Source organism: Mastigoproctus giganteus, chromosome 4 (genome assembly GCF_048544385.1).
Source record: "Mastigoproctus giganteus isolate SK-2022 chromosome 4, ASM4854438v1, whole genome shotgun sequence".
Classification (NCBI taxonomy): domain Eukaryota; kingdom Metazoa; phylum Arthropoda; class Arachnida; order Uropygi; family Thelyphonidae; genus Mastigoproctus; species Mastigoproctus giganteus.
The window spans coordinates 1,785,992-1,805,176 of record NC_143578.1 but is presented as its reverse complement, the minus strand read 5'-3'; the positions used below and the strand labels follow the sequence as shown (position 1 = coordinate 1,805,176).

At 38.0% G+C, this 19,185-nt stretch overlaps 1 protein-coding gene across 1 annotated transcript in view; it reads left to right on the top strand.

The window, feature by feature from the left end:
- The window catches only part of FASN1 (Fatty acid synthase 1), a 371,433-nt gene that overhangs the window by 77,741 nt on the left and 274,507 nt on the right, over window positions 1-19,185 (top strand). The window contains exon 6 of the mRNA XM_090372546.1: window positions 4,843-4,965. Within this exon, the coding sequence (XP_090228672.1) occupies window positions 4,843-4,965 (123 nt within the window). The remainder of the gene's footprint in view (window positions 1-4,842; window positions 4,966-19,185) is intronic.

Genomic DNA, 19,185 nt, shown 5'->3' with positions numbered 1-19,185 from the left:
GGTGACACGAGTAATTACAGACCAGCTAGTTTAACTTCTGTTCCGGGTAAAATAATGGAATCACTGGTTAAAGATGCATTGCAGGATCATCTAGACAAGACTGCAGCAATAATTCAGACACAGCATGGGTTTGTTAAGGGAAAGTCTTGTCTGACAAATTTGATTGGTTATTATGATGTGGCCCTGGTCACAAAGGAACTGGATGCAAAAAATAATTTTGATATCATATACTTGGATTTCAGGAAAGCTTTTGACACTGTTGCGCATGCAGACTATTGTACAAATTGGAGCAGAATGGTATTAAGGGTAAGTTGCTACAATGGATAAAAGGATGGTTAAGTGGGAGAAGACAGAGGGTGGTAATCAATGGGTGCTGCTCTTCGTGGACTAATGTTATTAGTGGTGTTGGGTCCACTGTTGTTTTGTGTATTTATCAATGATATTGATGAAGGTATATCAGGCTTAATGTCGAAGTTTGCAGATGACACAAAGGTTTGCAGGGTTGTTAGTGACAGTAATGGCAGTGTGCTACTGCAACAGGATCTAGATAATTTGGGCAGATGGGCTAAGAAGTGGCAACTGAAGTTTAACCTTGACAAATGCAAAGTACTGCATATGGGTAGAAGTAACCCCAGAGAAATGTACCAACTGTGCGGTATTACACTTAAGGTGGTAGAAAATAATGAAAAATGAAAAGACCTACGTAAAGATTTCACTTAACGAAAAGGTTAGTGGAATTGCATCACATTTTTTCGTAAATGAATTACCAAATTGGTAAATTGGCATTGTTTTTATCATATCTCATATTGTGAATACCTTCACAAGTTGCCTGGTATTGCACCAATGTAGACGACTATTGTTACTTATTCTCGGTGGGTACCACCACCCAGATGGCCGTTTCAGGGCTATTTGGCCTATCATCAGTGTACCTACCCACCCACTGATGATAGGCCAAATAGCCTTGAAACGGCCATCTGGATGGTGGTTGTATCCGCCGAGAATAATTAACAATAGTCTTGTCCATTGGTGAAGCGTTACTTATTTGAGGTAGTGCAAAAAACAGGCAACTTGTTATGAAGGTATTCACAATATTAAAAACGATGCCACTTATGAAAAAATATGATGCAATTGCACTAACATTTTTCTATAGGTTAAACCAGTTCTGATCACAATACTAAATGATCAAAGATTTTTAGTTTTGTTGAAAGATTTCAAAAATTTAATCATCTCAATTCATTGGCTATCTTACTTCTAAGATAGCAACTAGCAAAAACAGCATTAATATTTCCACTTCCTCTAGTCACTTGGCAGACCAGTGAATGTTAATTAAAAATTATTGTCTGGTCTGCATAGATTTTAATCCTTTCAAAATTCATGATGTTTCCGGGCCTGCTTTTAGCTAATTCTAAAAATCCAAGCTAATTTTACCTATCACATTCCATGCACATGCAATATGTATACTACAACCTATTTTTTACTGACACTGTTGATGTGCCCAGGCATGCCTAGACATGCCAGGACCTACAAATCATATAGCTGTGTAACCTGGCAAAGTGTTTTTTTTTCTTCATTCAGTTGTTTGCTGGTGCAGTCATGCTAACTAGTATCTGCTTCTAACATGATTTTCATGTTCTGCATTTTTGAATATGGCAACTCATGGTTGTGTGAACAATTCAACTATATTTTGTTATGTCTAATGCAAACTGTGCCAGTTTGCATTAGATGGTCCATCGTGGACATTATTGAATTACATCATTGCAAACATGGCGGCATTAGCAAAACATATGGGAGATCTTCAACTGCATTAAGAGAGCAACTCACCTTTATTCAATGGTCCATATTCGACAATCTTTTATTCAAACATCGAGACACCGATTAAAAATGAATTTTGCATCATAGTGAATATTTTTTTCAGTTTACTATTTGTAACATAGAATTTTATTCTAATAATAACACTGCATTTGTATATTTTATTTTTAGGGAGTGAATCAAGGTCTGCGGTGGAAATTTGAAAAAATATTAAAGGCCCTCCATAGCAAATAATTAAAATAATATAAAATGTTTAGACTAAGGCACATTTAGGGCTAGTGCCTCAAGCTGCGAACAAATTTGGACTATGTATATATAAAGTGCTTTGGCATCATTATACACAGCCATTTCTGAATAAACAGAAAATTATTAAGGTGGCATCGTTTTAGGTTATATCTCATATTGTGAATACCTTCACAACGAGTTGCCATGATATTGCACTACTTCGAATAAGTAACGCTTCACCTAAGGAGAAGACTAATGTTACTTATTCTCAGATAGGTACCACCACCCATACGGCACCGTTTCAGGACTATTTGGCCCTTCTTTAGTGAGTGGGTAGGTACCCAAGCGATGCAGTGATGGCAAAAACAGTTATGAAGTATAAGTGACAAAAACAGTTATGAAGTTATGAAGTGATGGCAAAAACAGTTATGAAGTATAACTGTTTTTGCCATCATTGCATCACTTGGATACCTACCTACCCACTCACTGAAGAAGGGCCAAATAGCCCTGAAACGGTGCCGTATGGGTGGTGGTACCTATCTGAGAATAAGTAACATTAGTCTTCTCCTTAGGTGAAGCGTTACTTATTCGAAGTAGTGCAATATCATGGCAACTCGTTGTGAAGGTATTCACAATATGAGATATAACCTAAAACGATGCCACCTTAATAATTTTCTGTTTATTCAGAAACGGCTGTGTATAATGATGCTGAAGTACTTTATATATACATAGTAAAAAGTAAAAAAGTAAAGTGCAGCCATTATCAACCCACTGCAGGATGGAAGCCTCCTCAACAATTCATGCTGAGGGAAATGGACCATAATCTGCCACGCTGGTCCAGTGCGGGTTGGCAGATCGACCGTATTCAGCAGTCAGGGGCTTGAACCCCGGTCTACTCAAAGAGCGTGTGCTACTGCACTCCCGCTCCTGCCCACTCGGCTACGGAGGCCGTATATACATAGTATAAAATGTTTAATATGTGCGAACACAGCGGGCTTTTAATATTTTTTAAGTATCCACAGCAGTGGACCTTAAATCACTTCCTTTCATTTATCAAAAATCAGTGTTACAACCACTAGTAGACTATTGCAGTGTAGCCATATTGAAATAAATAAGTGTTGAAGGGAAGAAAAGAAATCTCACAAGTCATCCCATTTTGCATTCTTGTAATGCCAAACAACACAAGGTTGTGAACAGCCATGAGATAAAGGCACCACTAGAGAAGAGATAATCACCAAGTTGTGATCTGAGGTGCCTAAAGGACCACTCACTTTGATGGGCTCTTTGCGAGAAAAAGATAAAGCGTGTTGGCTGTATGGTTAGGATTGTCCTGTATTCTTGTAGGTAAATGAACAATCTGTGCAAGGTCATTAGTAATTGCAAAAGCCTCAGCATCTCAACCAGATGGGTCAGTGTGACTAGTAAACAGAATCCAGCTGGAGTTGTGAACGTTAAAATTACCAAGGAAAATTACCTCACTGTTAGGAAAGTCAGACTGGAGAAAGTCAAGTTGCAAAGAGAGGAAATCAAAGAGCTCCAAGTGATTAGTGGAGTTGGGAGAACGGTAGAGACAATAGATGAATTTGACACAATGAGGTAGAGAGATTTTAAGCCAGAGAAGATCGAAAAGAGGTGATTCCAAATGACCAAGTTTCTGACAGGGAATATCGGAATGGACATATGCACAAGTACCACCTTTGAGGCAAAAGGAATCATACAGCGAATAACTTGGGCAACTGAGATGAGCAGTAGTTGAATCAACTGATAACTGAGATTCTATCAGAAAAAGTACATGGGATTTGGCAGACTGCAAGTGGAAATGGACATCGTTCAGATTAGAATTGAGACCACGTATATTTATGGAGGATGCGGAAAGGTCAGGAAATGACCACCGCATATCCCGGAGCAATATGGCCTTAGTTGCTAATGCTCCTAAAAAAAACCAAACAACAAACGTATATTTATGAAATGAACTAGAAAGTGTTTGGGAGGTTTAGATCTTTTCTCAGATAAGCTAACTCTATTAGTTTGACAATTTGTGGTGTATTCAATAGTAAGAAAAAGTAGGGGGAACATGCTGTATGAAGCAATGAAATTTTTGGATATGGCATACTCATGGCAACAATATGCCTAGATCCTTAATATAACGTAGCCTCGACAATGTCTTCCACATGCACACTGCTCAGACTCTCTCTCCAATCACTATCTGGCAGAGTAGAGGTAGCAAGATTATTCACTAGCTGATCCGGAAGCCTCCTAAAGAGTTACCAGTAGGTTCGGTGCAGTGTACTAACTAATTAGTGGTATTGCACTGGTTGAGGAGAGTCATCTACCACCTAGTATTGCCTTGTAACATAGAGGGGCAGCATTCCTCCATGTGGTGGATGCTAAACCTCGACCCCTGCTTACGTTGGTTCACACTTGGGTGGTCACCCATAGTGTACTTGTGCATGGGGGTTATACCCAGGATGCACTTTGCCAGCTTAATGTTTCATTTAAGAATCTCAGAAGTGGGGGGAAAGACTGAGAAACATTTGAGCTCTTTTGCTAATTTTAATTGAATTGCTAATTGCTCATAAATAGTGACAGGAAATCCCATGACTTTTAATAAATATGCCTATTCAATAAATTGCAAAAGATATTGTTACTATATCATTCATGCTGTAATGTTCATGCAACAGGAGCAGGGACATAGCTCATTATATACATAGATTTAAAAGATATTTAGTTAATAGACACTGTCAAAATACTGAAATTTATATTTTTGACTAAAGCATTAAATATTCATTTGATGTTTTATAATAATAGGATCTGGTTACGTCAGAAGTGAAGCAACAGCAGCAGTACTCCTTCAGAAGGTTGGTGATGCAAGGAGGATATATGCTACTGTTGTTCATGCAAAAACTAATACTGATGGATATAAACAACAAGGTAATATTCTTTACATGCATACCTATTTTGGCATCCTTCTTAGATCATGTTAACTTTGACTCAATGACTGTAATATGACTTCTGTTTATAACTTTTTTTTTTTTATTTCTACTTCCATTATTATTTATTTCTGTTTATAAATTCCTGTTTATAACTAATGAAAGTGTGTGTGGAGAAGAACTCTCAGTTTTCTTTTTTTTTTTTTCATCAAAGTTAAGGAATTTAATTTGTTATGCTTAAACAAACCTTCTGGGTTTTTGGCTGACTTTTCCATACTTCTATCATGTCTCTTGCACAAGTTTACTCGATATTACATTACTTACTCATTGTTAGGTCTTACAATAGGTAATTCCCAGCACTAATTCAATTGGAAGTATTATTTTCAATAGTAGAAACTTTATTTTATGTGTGAAATAAAGCAAAGGTTGAATTTCAGATAGTTGAGTCTTTTTGTAACTGTAACCATCACTAGTTAAGTTATAGATTGTAATTGCTTACATTCATGAATACCTGCAGAAATTTTCCAGGAGGAGTAGGCACACATTAAACTGTTTAGGTGAATATTCGTATTAGTATAGTATTAGTAATGGCTACATGGTGCAAGGAGGCCTATGGCTTATGCTGCACCAGCCAAAAAAATTAATAATAATAAAATAAAATAACAAAAAATACATAAAATAAAATAATAAGAATAAAAACAAATTAATAATAATAAGAAAATCTAAAAAAAGTAAATAATAATGAAAATTAATAAGGGAAAAGGAAATGGACAACCTTTGCATTTCCTTCCTCCCTTAGGTAATTATCCAGCTGACCTTTGAATTTCTCCAAACTGTCAGCCTCTAACTTATTCCAGTAATTTATAACTCACTGGCTAAAATAAAACTTTCTGCAACCCAGTCTAAACATCTCCCTCCCCCATAACTTGAAATTATGGCCCCTGGTTCTAGAATCATTTATAATCATGAAAATTTCAACCTTATTCATTTTGCTTATGCCTATCAGAGCTTTAAACACCTCACAATCAAGTCTCCTCTAAGGTGTCTAGTTTCCAAGCTCTGCAACCCACATATTCAAAGTCTTTCTTCATATGGACGCTTTTGCTGATCTCACCAGATGAGTTGCCCATCTTTGGACCTTTTCAAGAAGAACAATATCTTTCTTTAGGTGTGGTCTCCATACTTGAACACAGTATTCCAAGCTAGCTGTTAGTGAATTGTGAAGACCAGTTTTGGGTTTACATACCCTAAAACTAGTTGTGACGGCAAAATTTTTTTTATTGCTCTTGTTCATGTGGTATGTAAGTTCTTGTGATCTTATAAGTGTATTATTAAGTCTAGTGAGATCAGCTAGCTACGGTCTCAATTGAAGAGCTCCTATAGTTCCTTTAACAAAATTCTTCCAGTCTCCGATGTGAGTTAAAGCTAAACACCTCCAAATAAGTAAGTCGTGAACTCGCTATACAATACTTTTTTTTTTTTTTTTTTTTTATTATGTAAACCCCAAACACGAGCAGTATTAGAACCTATAGTACTTAGTACCGTGCTTGGGGTTGGAGGTTGAGAAGACGAAAGAAGATATTTGTTGACATTGGACTTGAACTTCTGTAGACAGTAATTTTCATGAAATTAGCATTAGTAGAGGCATTTGATGCAAGAAAGCAAGCTTATGCAGCATCAGCCAAAAAAAAAAATAAAGTAAAATAAATAAATAAAAAAATAACCACTTCCACTTCACCCATCTGTTCGTTCAAAATACCTGTCCAGCTGAGCCTTAAACTTATTTAGGCTATCAACTTCCACGACAAGGGATGGAAGTCTGTTCCACCTACCAACCACCCGCTGGCTAAAGACTAATTTCCGCACATCTATCCCAAATCTGTCTTTCCTCAATTTGAATTACTATTAGTAGTGGCAAATGATGCAAGAAAGCAAGCTTATAAAGCATCAGCTAAAAAAAAATAAATAAATAAATAAACCTTCCCACATCACCTGTCCTTCCCCTCCAATAATTTGCCTAGCTTTTCCTTCAATTTATTCAAACTACCCACTTCCACAACAACAGCTGGATATTTGTTCCACCAATCAACCAACTACTGGTGAAGGCAGACTTTTGCATATCTATCCTTTCTCAATTTCAATTTATGTCTCCTCATGTATATAGTCTGACAAAGAGGGAGAATGCCATCAGCACTGAGCTTGCTCAGTCCATTCAAAGCCCTAAACCCTCACAGATCTTGCAGGTGCTTAGTGTCTAATGCAGTACTCAAGATGCTGCCTAACCATTGCCTTGTACAATGGGATAATCACCTTATACCTACTAGCAAAGTTCCTGTATATCACTGAAAAACCCATGCAAAACAGCTGTCTGCACTGTCAGAGAACTTCATATCTGACTGCACAATCCTCTCCAGATCTTTTTCATTTTCCACCACCCTGAGCATAGTAATTTTCCACCTAACACATTAATCCAGGATTACTGCTACCCATATGCAGTACCTTGCATTTGTTAACATTATAAACTTCAACTGCCATTTCTCAGCCCATCTACCTAATTTTTCTAGATCTTGTAGTATTAACATTCCCAGATTACTGTCATTAACCACCTCACGTGTATCATTTGCAAATGTAGACATTAAGCCTGATATACCCTCATCAATATAACATTAATAAATATATAAAACAACAATAAGCCCAGGATTGAACCCCACTAATAACATTAATTCATGACGAGCCAAGGCAAATAGCAAAAACTTGCACAGCAGCTTAAAACTTGCACAGCAAGTATTAAAAGCCTTTCTGAAATCCAAGTATACAATATCAAAATTTTTTTTAATCTAATTCCTTTGTTACTACATCATATTATCCAATCAGATTGGTCAGACAAGATCATCCCTTAACAAATCCATGCTGTGACTGCTCTCTAGATGGTCCTACATTACTTGTTTAACCAGTGACTCCATTATTTTAATTACTCATATCACCTTTCGATTTTTTTTTTTTTTTTAATGCCCTCTCAGGTGATTATTCTGAGCTAGAGGAAGAATCCCATCAGCATTGAGCATGCTCAAACCATTCAAGGCTTTGTACACCTCTATCAGATCACCTCGCTGGTGCCTAGTCTCCAGCCACTGTAATTTGCAAAACTTAAGCCTTTCTTCGTAAGAGCACCCCTTTGTTCCATTCACTAATCTTGTTGCTCTTCTCTGTACTCGTTCCAGCAGTTCTACATCCTTCTTGAAATGAGGCCTCCAGACCTGTATACAGTACTCTAGGTGTGGCCTGACCATTGCCTTATACTAGGGAATAATCACCTCCTTATCTCTGCTAGAAAAATTCCTATATATCATTGACAATACACCATGAGCTACTCTTGCAGCCCGTCTGCACTGCTCAGAGAACTTCATATCTGCCTGCACAACCATCCCCCAGGTCCCTTTCATTCTCTACCACTGTCAGTGTAGTACCACAGAGTTGATACGTTGCTCTGGGGTTGCTGTTTCCCATATGTAGTACTTTACATTTGTCAATGTTAAATTTCATTTGCCACCTCTCAGCCCATCTGCTCAACCTTTCCAGATCCTGTTGCAGCAGCATAGTGTCAGTAGTGTCCTTGACAACCCTGCCAACCTTCGTATCGTCTGCAAACTTGGACATTAAGCTTGATATACCATCATCAGTATCCTTTATAAATACAGAGAACAATAAAGGACCCAATACTGAACCCTGAGGGACTCCACTAATAACATTAGTCCACGATGAGCAGTGTCCATTGATTACCACTCTCTGTCTTTGTATATGTATGAAGGAAGGTTGTTCCAGAAAACGGCAATTGAATGAATAAACGAGGAAGATGAAAAGTTGGTTCTGTGAGTTTGAAGTCGGACAGTAAATGAATGTTGGCTGGTGGCGGCTCATGTTTGGACTGTTTTGAAAGAGAGAGCGGGAATTATAGAAGCCAATTCAGAAGAACAGTGCCCATGGAAGTATCTGTAGAAGAGGCATACAGCAGAAACAGTACGTCTGTGAGACAGCGAGTGGAGAGACTCTGTTAGAGGTTAATGATTCACCTCTGTTAGAGGTGAATCATTAATTAACTTAACTGCCCTCTTCTGAATGGAATCAAGAAGCTTGAGAGAGGTTTTGGGGGCACCACCCTGATGTGCGAACAATATTCCATGGTAGGGCAGATTTGCGATTTGTACGTAATGAACAGCTGTTCGGAAGAAAAGTAATGCCGAGAGCGAAAGAGAAAACCAAGTTTTTTTAGATGCAGATGAAGCAATATTTGTGATGTGCTTGTGCCAAGGGAGATTGGAAGTAAGGGTAATTCCCAAAAGAGATATATCATTTTGCCTAGAAATCGGAGTGGCAACCAAAGATAAGCATAGGAGCAGAAGAATCCTTTTTTGCAAGATATAAGACAAGACTGAGTTTTAGAAGGATTGAAATCAACTAAGTTGTCTTTGCCCCACTGGGCAATTGCAATTACCTGGAGATCGGCATTTAAGGAATTAGTAACAGATTTTCGAGAAGTTGAAGCTGATTGAGCAGGGCAAGGTTTCTCAAAATGGAAAGTAGAATGCAAAGTGCTACCATCGGCAAAACTATGAATAGGATTTCCAGTCAATGGAAGAAGGTCATTAATATACAAGAGGAAAAGAGTGGAAGAAAGACCTGAACCTTGGGGAACACCAGCATTAGTCGAAAAGTTAGAAGACAAAGTGCCATCTACCATTACCCTCAGTGAGTGTTTAGAAAGAAACCTGGATAACCAATTACAAAATACAGTTGGAAAACCATAAGATGGAAGCTTGTTTAGAAGACCTTTATGCCAAACATGATCGAAAGCCTTTGAGATATCAAGAGCAACTGCTTGTATTTCACTGAATTTTTCCATTGAATTGGTCCATAAATGGGTAACATAAGCCAGAATATCACCAGTGGATTGACACTGACAGAATCCAAACTGACAATGATTAATCAGATGGAAGGTTTCCGGGTAAAATAATGGAGTCACTGGTTAAAGATGCATTGCAAAGTCATCTAGACAAGGGAAAGTCTTGTCTGACAAATTTGATAGGATATTATGATGTGGTTACAAAGGAACTGAATGAAAAAAATAATTTTGATACCATATATTTGGATTTCAGGAAAGCTTTTGACACTGTTGCGCATGAAAGACTATTGTACAAATTGGAGCAGAATGGTATGAAGGGTAATTGCTACAATGGATAAAAGGGTGGTTAAGTGGGAGAAGACAGAGGGTGGTAATCAATGGGTGCTGCTCTTCGTGGACTAATGTTATTAGTGGAGTCCCACAGGGTTCAGTGTTGGGTCCACTGCTGTTTTGTATATTTATCAATAATATTGATGAAGGTATATCAGGCTTAATGTCGAAGTTTACAGATGATACAAAGGTTGGCAGGGTTGTTAATGACAGTAATGGCAGTGTGCTACTGCAACAGGACCCAGATAATTTGGGCAGATGGGCTAAGAAGTGGCAACTGAAGTTTAACCTTGACAAATGCAAAGTACTGCATATGGGTAGAAGTAACCCCAGAGAAATGTACCAACTGTGTGGTACTACACTTAAGGTGGTAGAAAATGAAAAAGACCTGGGAGTGATTGTGCAGGTAGATATGAAGTTTTCTGAGCAATGCAGACAGGCTTCCAGGGCAGGTCATGGGGTTTTGTCAATGATATATAGGAATTTTGCTAGGAGAGAAAAGGAGGTGATTATTGCCTCTGTATAAAGCAATAGTCAGGCCATGCCTTGAGTACTGCATACAGGTCTGGAGGCCTCATTTTAGAAAGGATGTAGATTTACTTGAGCGTGTACAGAGAAGGGCAACAAGATTGGTGAGGGGAATGAAGGGATCCTCTTACCAAGAGAGGCTTAAGTTCTGCAAATTGCAGTGGCTGGAGACTAGGCACCTGCGTGGTTATCTGAATGAGGTGTATAAGGCCTTGAATGGGTTGAGCACAGTGAATTCTGATGGGATCCTTCCACTTGTTCAGATTATGAACCTAAGGGGGCATAAATTCAAATTAAGAAAAGACAGATGTAGAATAGATGTGCGGAAATTTGCCTTTAGCCAGCGGGTGGTTAATTGCTGGAACAAACTTCCATCTCTCATTGTGGAAGTTGATAGGTTGAATAAATTTAAGGAGGAACTGGAATGGTGTGGTTTTTTTTTTTTTTTTTTTTTGCTGATGCTGAATAAGCTCATACACATACTTTCTTGCATCACATGCCACTACTACTATATAGTTTAAGAGTTAGCAGTTTATTGATTTCTCCATTACTTTAGAAAGAGTAGAAGTAATTGCAGTGGGACGATAATTGGATGGGAGGGATTTGTCACCCTTTTTAGGAACTGGCTGGATATGAGTAAATTTCCAAGCTGAAGGAAAAACAACTTTGGAATAAGAAAGTGAAAAAAGGTGGCAAAGAACAGGAGTATGTTCAGGAGCACAGGTTTTGAGGACAAGTGGAGAAATACCGTAAGCACCTGGAGCTTTCTTAGCATTGAGATTCGTCAAAATCCTTTTGACATCCTTTTGATGGAAAACCACAGGAGGCATTGAATGGAGCCTGTTGGGAATGGTGGGAGGTGTTTTACCAAGATCATTAATACATAAGTTGGAAGAAAAATGGGATGCTAGCAGGTCAGCTTTATCCTTGGCTGAAGTGACAACAGAACCATCTGGTTTTGACAGAGGAGGGAGCAGAGATAGGCAAAAGTTTCAGGCAATAGCTTTGGCAAGAGACCAGAATTCTTGGATACCATTGGACAACAAGCAAATTTTCTACCCTTAGCCTGTTCAAAATCTAGTTTGGACTGATTAATAATTGCTTTACAATTGTTGCGAGCTTTGGTGTTAGCAGAAAATTAACCTGGAGGTCTGAATGCAAGGCAATTGCGACATGCAACATTCTTATCTTGAACTGCCTTAGCACATTTATTGGATAACCAAGGTTTAGATAAAGGACGAGATTTGAAGGTGGAGTTTGGAATAAAGGGCGAGATTTGAAGGTGGAGTTTGGAATAAAGGATTCCATTCTTATAAGAATAATTTCCCTAACATGGTCTAAGCAAATTTGGTATCAGAAGATTTGAACCAGTAATGTGACCATGGAAAAGAAAAGAAATCTCGCAGGTCATCCCATATTGCATTCTTCTAATGCCAAACAATACGAAGTTGGGAATGAGATTAAGGTTCCATTGGAAAAGAGGCAATCATCAAGTTTATTATTATTATTATTATTACTAGCTATATGGTGCAAGTAAGCCTGAGGCTTATGCTGCACCAGCCAAAAAAAAAAATTCCTAAGTTACCCTGAGAGAGAGAGAGAGAGAGAGAGAGAGAGAGAGAGAGAGAGAGAGAGAGAGAGAGAGAGTCAAAAGAGAATCACCAAGAAAGAGAAGAATGATGATATCCAGCTCAGGACCCTGGGTGTGCCAAGCCCATACTCACCAGATGTGAGCCCCTGGGGTAAGTTTTTGTGATCTGAGGTGCCTAAAGGACCTCTCACTTCGCCTGTGTACTTAGAAGGGTTGTTTGTGAGAAAAAGATAGTGTGCTATATGTTTAGGATTGTCTGGTATTCTTATAGGTAAATGAATCATCTGTCCCACATCATTAGTAATTGCAAAAGCCTCAGCATCTCGATCAGCTGGTTCGGTGTGACTAGAAAACGGAAGCCAGCTGGAGTTGTGAACATTAAAATCACCAAGGAAAATTATCTCACTGTTGGGAAAGTTGGACTGGAGAAAGTCAACTTGCACAGAGAGGAAATCAAAGAGCTCCAAGTGATTAATGGAGTTGGGAGAATGGTAGAGAAAACATGAATTTGACTCAATGAGGTAGAGAAAGTTTAAGCCAGAGAAGATCAAAAAGAGGAGATTTCAAATTACCAAGTCTCTGACAGAGAATATTGGAATGGACATATGCACAAGTACCACCTTTGAGGTGAAAGGAATCGTACAGCGAATAATTTGGTCAACTGTGATGAGCAGTATTTGAATCAACCGATAACTGAGATTCTGTCAGAAAAAGTAAATGGGGTTTGGCAGACTGAAAGTGGAAATGGACATCGTTCAGATTAGAATTGAGACCATGTATATTTGCAAAATGAATTAGGAAGTGTTTTGGGGGTTTAGATCTTTTTGCAGATAAGCTTACTCTATTAGTTTGACAATTCATGGTGTATTCAATAGTAAGAAAAAGTGGGTGGGACATGCTGCATGAAGTAATGAAATTTTTGGATATGGCGTACACATGGTAAGAATATACCCAGATCCTGGACATAACGTGGCCTCGACAATGACTCCTCCATACACACTACTTGGACTCCCTCCAGTCACTATCTGGCAGTGTAGAGGTAGCAAGATTATTCACTAGCTGATCCGGAAGCCTCCTAAAGAGTTACCAATAGGTTCGTTCTGGTGTACTAAATAGCGGCTGTCCTGCAAACACCATTTTAGAGCTGTACCCTCGAAATGTAAGGAAGATTGGATTTCGCCACAATGTTCATCATAACTTCAAAAGTCATCAATCATACTGCATGATGGAAGAGATAGGGAAGGGTGGACCGGAACTTAGCTCTGGAGACTAAACATGTGTTCCACAACTTCAAGCCTCCAATAAGCAAAGTGGTGGTATTGCACTGGTCGATGAGAGGCATCTACCACCTAGTACTTACTGCCTGGTAACACAGGGGTGGCATTCCTCCATGTGGTGTGGATGCACACCTCGACCCCTGCTTACGTTTGTTCACACCTGGCTGGTCACCCACCGTGTGCTTGTGCATGGAGGTTATACCCAGGATTAAATTGAATTAAATTAAATTGAATGGGTTGAGCACGCTGAATTCTGATGGGATCCTTCCACTTGTTCAGATTACGCACCTAAGGGGACATAAATTCAAATTAAAAAAAGGACAGATGTAGAATAGATGTGCGGAAATTTGCCTTTAGCCAGCGAGTGGTTAATTGCTGGAACAAACTTCCATCTGTCGTTGTGGAAGTTGATAGGTTGAATAAATTTAATGAGGAACTGGACAGGCATTTGGAGGGAATGGAGTGGTTTTTTTTTTTTTTTTTTTGGCTGATGCTGCACAAGCTCATACACTTGCTTTCTTGCATCACATGCCACTACTATTACTAACAGTCCCACCATTGTGATTTGGTGAGCAGAGGATTTGGCTGTCACAAAGCATCCGGACTTTGCTGAAATTGGGTCCACTTGTAAAATCATGTAATTGCAATACTAAACCCTGGAAAACAGAATATAAACTAGTGGAACTAATATAGACCATTCTCAAACAGAATCATTGTGCCGTAACTGCAAAACTGTGACTTTTTTTGTGACTTAGCTAGAAACAAAATTAGTACAAACCACATTAGCATTAGTAGAGGCATTTGATGCAAGAAAGCACGCTTATGCAGCATTAGCCAAAAAAAAAAAAATAATAAATAAATAAATAAAAAATAACCACTTCCACTTCTCCCTTCTGTTCGTTTGAAATACCTGTCCAGCTGAGCCTTAAACTTATTTAGGCTATCAACTTCCACGACAAGGGATGGAAGTCTGTTCCACCAACCAACCACCCGCTGGCTAAAAGCAAATTTCTTCACATCTATCCTACATCTGTCTGTCCTCAATTTGAATTTATGTCCTCTCAGGTGATTATTCTGAGCAAGAGGAAGAATCCTATCAGCATTGAGCATGCTCAAACCATTCAAGGCTTTATACACCTCTGAGAGATCACCTCGCTGGTGCCTAGTCTCCAGACACTGTAATTTGCAAAACTTAAGCCTTTCTTCGTAAGAGCACCCTTTGTTCCATTCACTAATCTTGTTGCTCTTCTCTGTACTCGTTCCAGCAGTTCTACATCCTTCTTGAAATGAGGCCTCCAGACCTGTATACAGTACTCTAGGTGTGGCCTGACCATTGCCTTATACAAGGGAATAATCACCTCCTTATCCCTGCTAGAAAAATTCCTATATATCATCGACAATACACCATGAGCTACTCTTGCAGCCCGTCTGCACTGCTCAGAAAACTTTATATCTGCCTGCACAACCACCCCCAGGTCCCTTTCATTCTTCACCACTGTCAGTGTAGTACCACAGAGTTGATACGTTGCTCTGGGGTTGCTGTTTCCCCATATGTAATACTTTACATTTGTCAATGTTAAACTTCATTTGCCACCTCTCAGCCCATCTGCTCAACCTTTCCAGATCGTGTTGCAGTAGTATAGTGTCAGTAGTGTCCTTGACAACCCTGCCAACCTTCATATCGTCTGCAAACTTGGACATTAAGCTTGATATACCATCATCAATATCATTTATAAATAAGAAAACAATAATGGACCCAATACTGATCCCTGAGGGACTCCACTAATAACATTAGTCCACGATGAGTAGTGTCCAATGATTACCACTCTTTGTCTTCTCCCCCTCAACCACCCCTTTATCCATATCATCAATTTGCCTCCATGCCACACTGCTCCAATTTGTGCAGCAGGCTTCCATGTGCAACAGTATCAAAAGCGTTTTTAAGATCCAAGTATATAATATCAAAGTTATTCCAGTTCTTTTGTGACTGCATCATAGTATCCAATCAAATTGGTCAGGCAAGACTTCCCCTTAACAAAACCATGCTGTGTCCAAGCTATAACTGAAGTCTTGTCTAGATGATCCTGCAGTGCTTCTTTAACCAATGCTTCCATTAATTTTCCAGGAACAGAAGTTAAACTAACAGGTGTATAATTACTTGTCGCCCTTTGATCCTTCTTTGTGAATTGGGGTCACATTTGCACATCTCCAGTCCATGGGTACTTCCCCTGAGTCCAAGGAAGCTCTCATAATTATGGCTAAGTGTTTGCTTACTTCCTTTGCTGCCTCCTTTAATATAACAGGATAGATCCTATCCACCCCAGGTGCCTTTCTTGTATTTATCTTCAACAATTTCTCCTCCACTTTACTCTCAGTTATTACAAGATTCTCTAGCTTACTGCCAGAGTTGAATATACCTCTGGCATTCCCCTCGCTGAATATACCTCTGGCATTCCCCTCGCTGAATAACTCCTCATGTGTGAATGTTAATGCAATTACTTCAGGTTTTAATAAAAAACTGGCAGCGTTCAAAGTGATGTCTGAAATGTACCCAAATTTATTTAGTTGTTTGGATTTTGGGGTCTGTGCAAAGGAAAATTTGGTATGCAAAGGACAATTGGGTTTTTGCATACCAAGCAAATACAAATAAAACATTTAACAAATTGAAATACTTCACATGGAAAGTGTCTTATTTTAAATCTTACTTGGTCGTACTCTGTGTAATGTCCTTGTGTTTAATTAAAAAGTATTATGGTTAAATGAGGAAAAGGAAGCATGGTTCTATGAGTTTGGAGTTGGACATTGCATGGATGCTGATTGTTTGCAGCATGTTTTCTGTCTGGTTTGGAGGAGAGAGGGGGGAATTATAGATGCCAATTCAGAAGAATGGATCTATAGAAAAGGTATGCAACAGAAACTGAATGTCTGTGAGACGAAGAGATGTGTGATTAATTAACCTGACTGCCTTCTTATGAATGGAGTCAAGAAGCTTGGAGTGGTTATGGGGGCTTCACCTCAATTATTGGAACAATATTGGAACAATGTTTAGAGAAAAGTAATGCCTAGAGCAAAAGAGAAAACCCAGTGTTTTAGATCCATAGGAAGCAATAATTGTGATTTGCTGAGAGAGAGAGAGAGAGAGAGAGAGAGAGAGAGAGAGAGAGAGAGAGAGAGAGAGAGAGATCCCAAATGCAGATATGCAATCATTTAGAAATCTCTGTGTCATTGAAGATGAGCATAGGAGCAGAAGAATTTTTTTTGCAAGATATGACAGGACTGCTACAAGTGGATTGGAGAATTACCTGAAAATCAACATTTAAGGAATTTGGTAGTGGATATTCAAGAAGTTGAAGCTGTTTGTGCAAGGCAGGGTTTCTCAGACTGAAGATGGAATACATTGAACTATCATCAGCAAAAATGGATTGGATCTCCAGTCAGTGGGAAAAGGTAAACAGTGGGAGAAAGAACTAAACATTGGGAATTACAATCATTAGTGGAAAATTTAGAAGATAGAGAGCCATCAGCCATACTCAGATAGTGGTGAGAGAGAAAACTGGATACCCAATTGCAGTAGGCCATAAGATGGAAGCTTGATTAGAACATATTTACCAAACACAATCAAAAGCCTTAGAAGCATCAAGAGCAAAACTGCTTGAATTTTACTAAATTTTTCCATTGAATTTGTGCAAAGATGAGTAATATAACTAATATATTGCCAGTGGGTTGATACTGATGGAATCCACTTTGGTGATCATTGATCAGATGGTGGAAAGTTTTCATATAGGTTAGTTTAAGAGCGAGTAGTTGATGGATTTCCTCAATACTTTAGTAGGAATAAGTTCAGTGGGGTGATAAAAGGAAGGGAGGGATTTTCCACTGATTTGTTTAGGAACTGACTGGATATGAGCAAATTTCCAAGCGGAGGGCAAAACACAGATGGAATAAGAAAGTGTAAACAGTGACAGTAGCAAGCTCAGAGGTTTTGAGAATAAGTGGAGAAATGCCATCAGGACTGGAGCTGTTTGGCATCAAAATTGTTTAGAATTCTTTTAACATCTTTTTGCTGGAAAACCACAGGAGGCATTGAGTGGAGTGTATTGGGTATGACAGGAAGTAATTTACCAAAATTGTCGATACAAGAGTTGGCAGAAAAATGAGGATACTAGATAAGTCAGCTTTATCTTTAAGAATGCAATAAAATCAGCTAATGGCAAATAAAAATGAAATTATGTGATCTGTAGAATCAATAGTGGAACAAATTTTCAAAGAAAAGTATACTACAATAGAAGAGTCTGAAACAGAAAATAATATGAATAAAGATCTAAAAACAGAGTTAGCGAGAATATATCCATTTCAATGGCAAAACTAGAGTCAATCCAATTAAATAAGGTAAGGTATTTTCATCATTAAGAAAAGAGATGAATTTATATGAAGTGATATGGCACTTCATATAAATGCATATAAATCATATAAATGCACTGCTAACAATGAGACCTACTTCAACCCAAATGAAAGAAAATTTTCAACTTCAGGCTTATTTGTAACGAAGCAAAGGTCCAGACTTTCTGACCTAGCAATTAATGCACTGTGTTTTTTCTAAAATCGTTTTAACAATAATTGTAAATGTTCAATGCTTATATTAGTTTTCCTTATTATTTGTTTTGTTTCAGTATTAGCATTTACTCAGGTTTCTTTTATGCCAATCTCAAACTTAGTGTTTATGAATAAATGTATAGAATAATGCTGCCTATCTGTATGCTGTACCAATATAATAAATTTTCTGTGTACATTAAAACTATGAATTGTACTTTTTAATATCTAATTCTCATTAAATTTTAGTTTTTTACTTATACACCACAATGTACAGTTCATTATTTTAGTGTTTTATAACTAGAATAAGAGACAAGAAATTCTTACCAAAGAGACAGCAAATATTTAATCAATAAAATAAATTTTCGGGAATTCTCAAGAATTCTTGGGAACCGCAATTTTCCATTCCTGGTTCCTGAAGATTAAAAATTCTAATTTTGAAATGTTATTTTTAATTTTTACTTTCCTCAAAAGTATTATTATCTATTTATAAATTAAAGTATATTTTTCATAGCTCCTTAATTATAAATTTTACTTGTTATATAATTTTATTTTCTATAGTTTTTACAGTCAACAGAAATTTTTTTTTTTTTTCTTTCATTATATTTTTTTATATCCCATTTCTCTTTCTCTTGTACTTTGTTTTTAAATTGTAAGTTCCCATCAACAGTCTGTATCCCTTTACAGATTTTATAGTTGATTATAATAATTTACAAAATTATTTGTCTCTCTGCATTCAGTTTGCATCTTTGAAACTACTTTGTTCTCCTTAGCAGTAATCAACATTTTAGCTTTATGCTCACATTTGGAGACTAATTGAAATTATTTGCTAATAGCATTGCTAAAAGATGACTCTGCTATTTTTTCTAAGATCCATCAATTGTCTTGACAAAACTCCTCTTTCAAGACTCTCCAAACTCCCCCCCCCCCCTCTCTCTCTCTCTCTCTCTCTCTCTCTCCTCTCTTCTCTCTCTCTCTCTCTCTCATTAGAGGAAAAATGGCCTT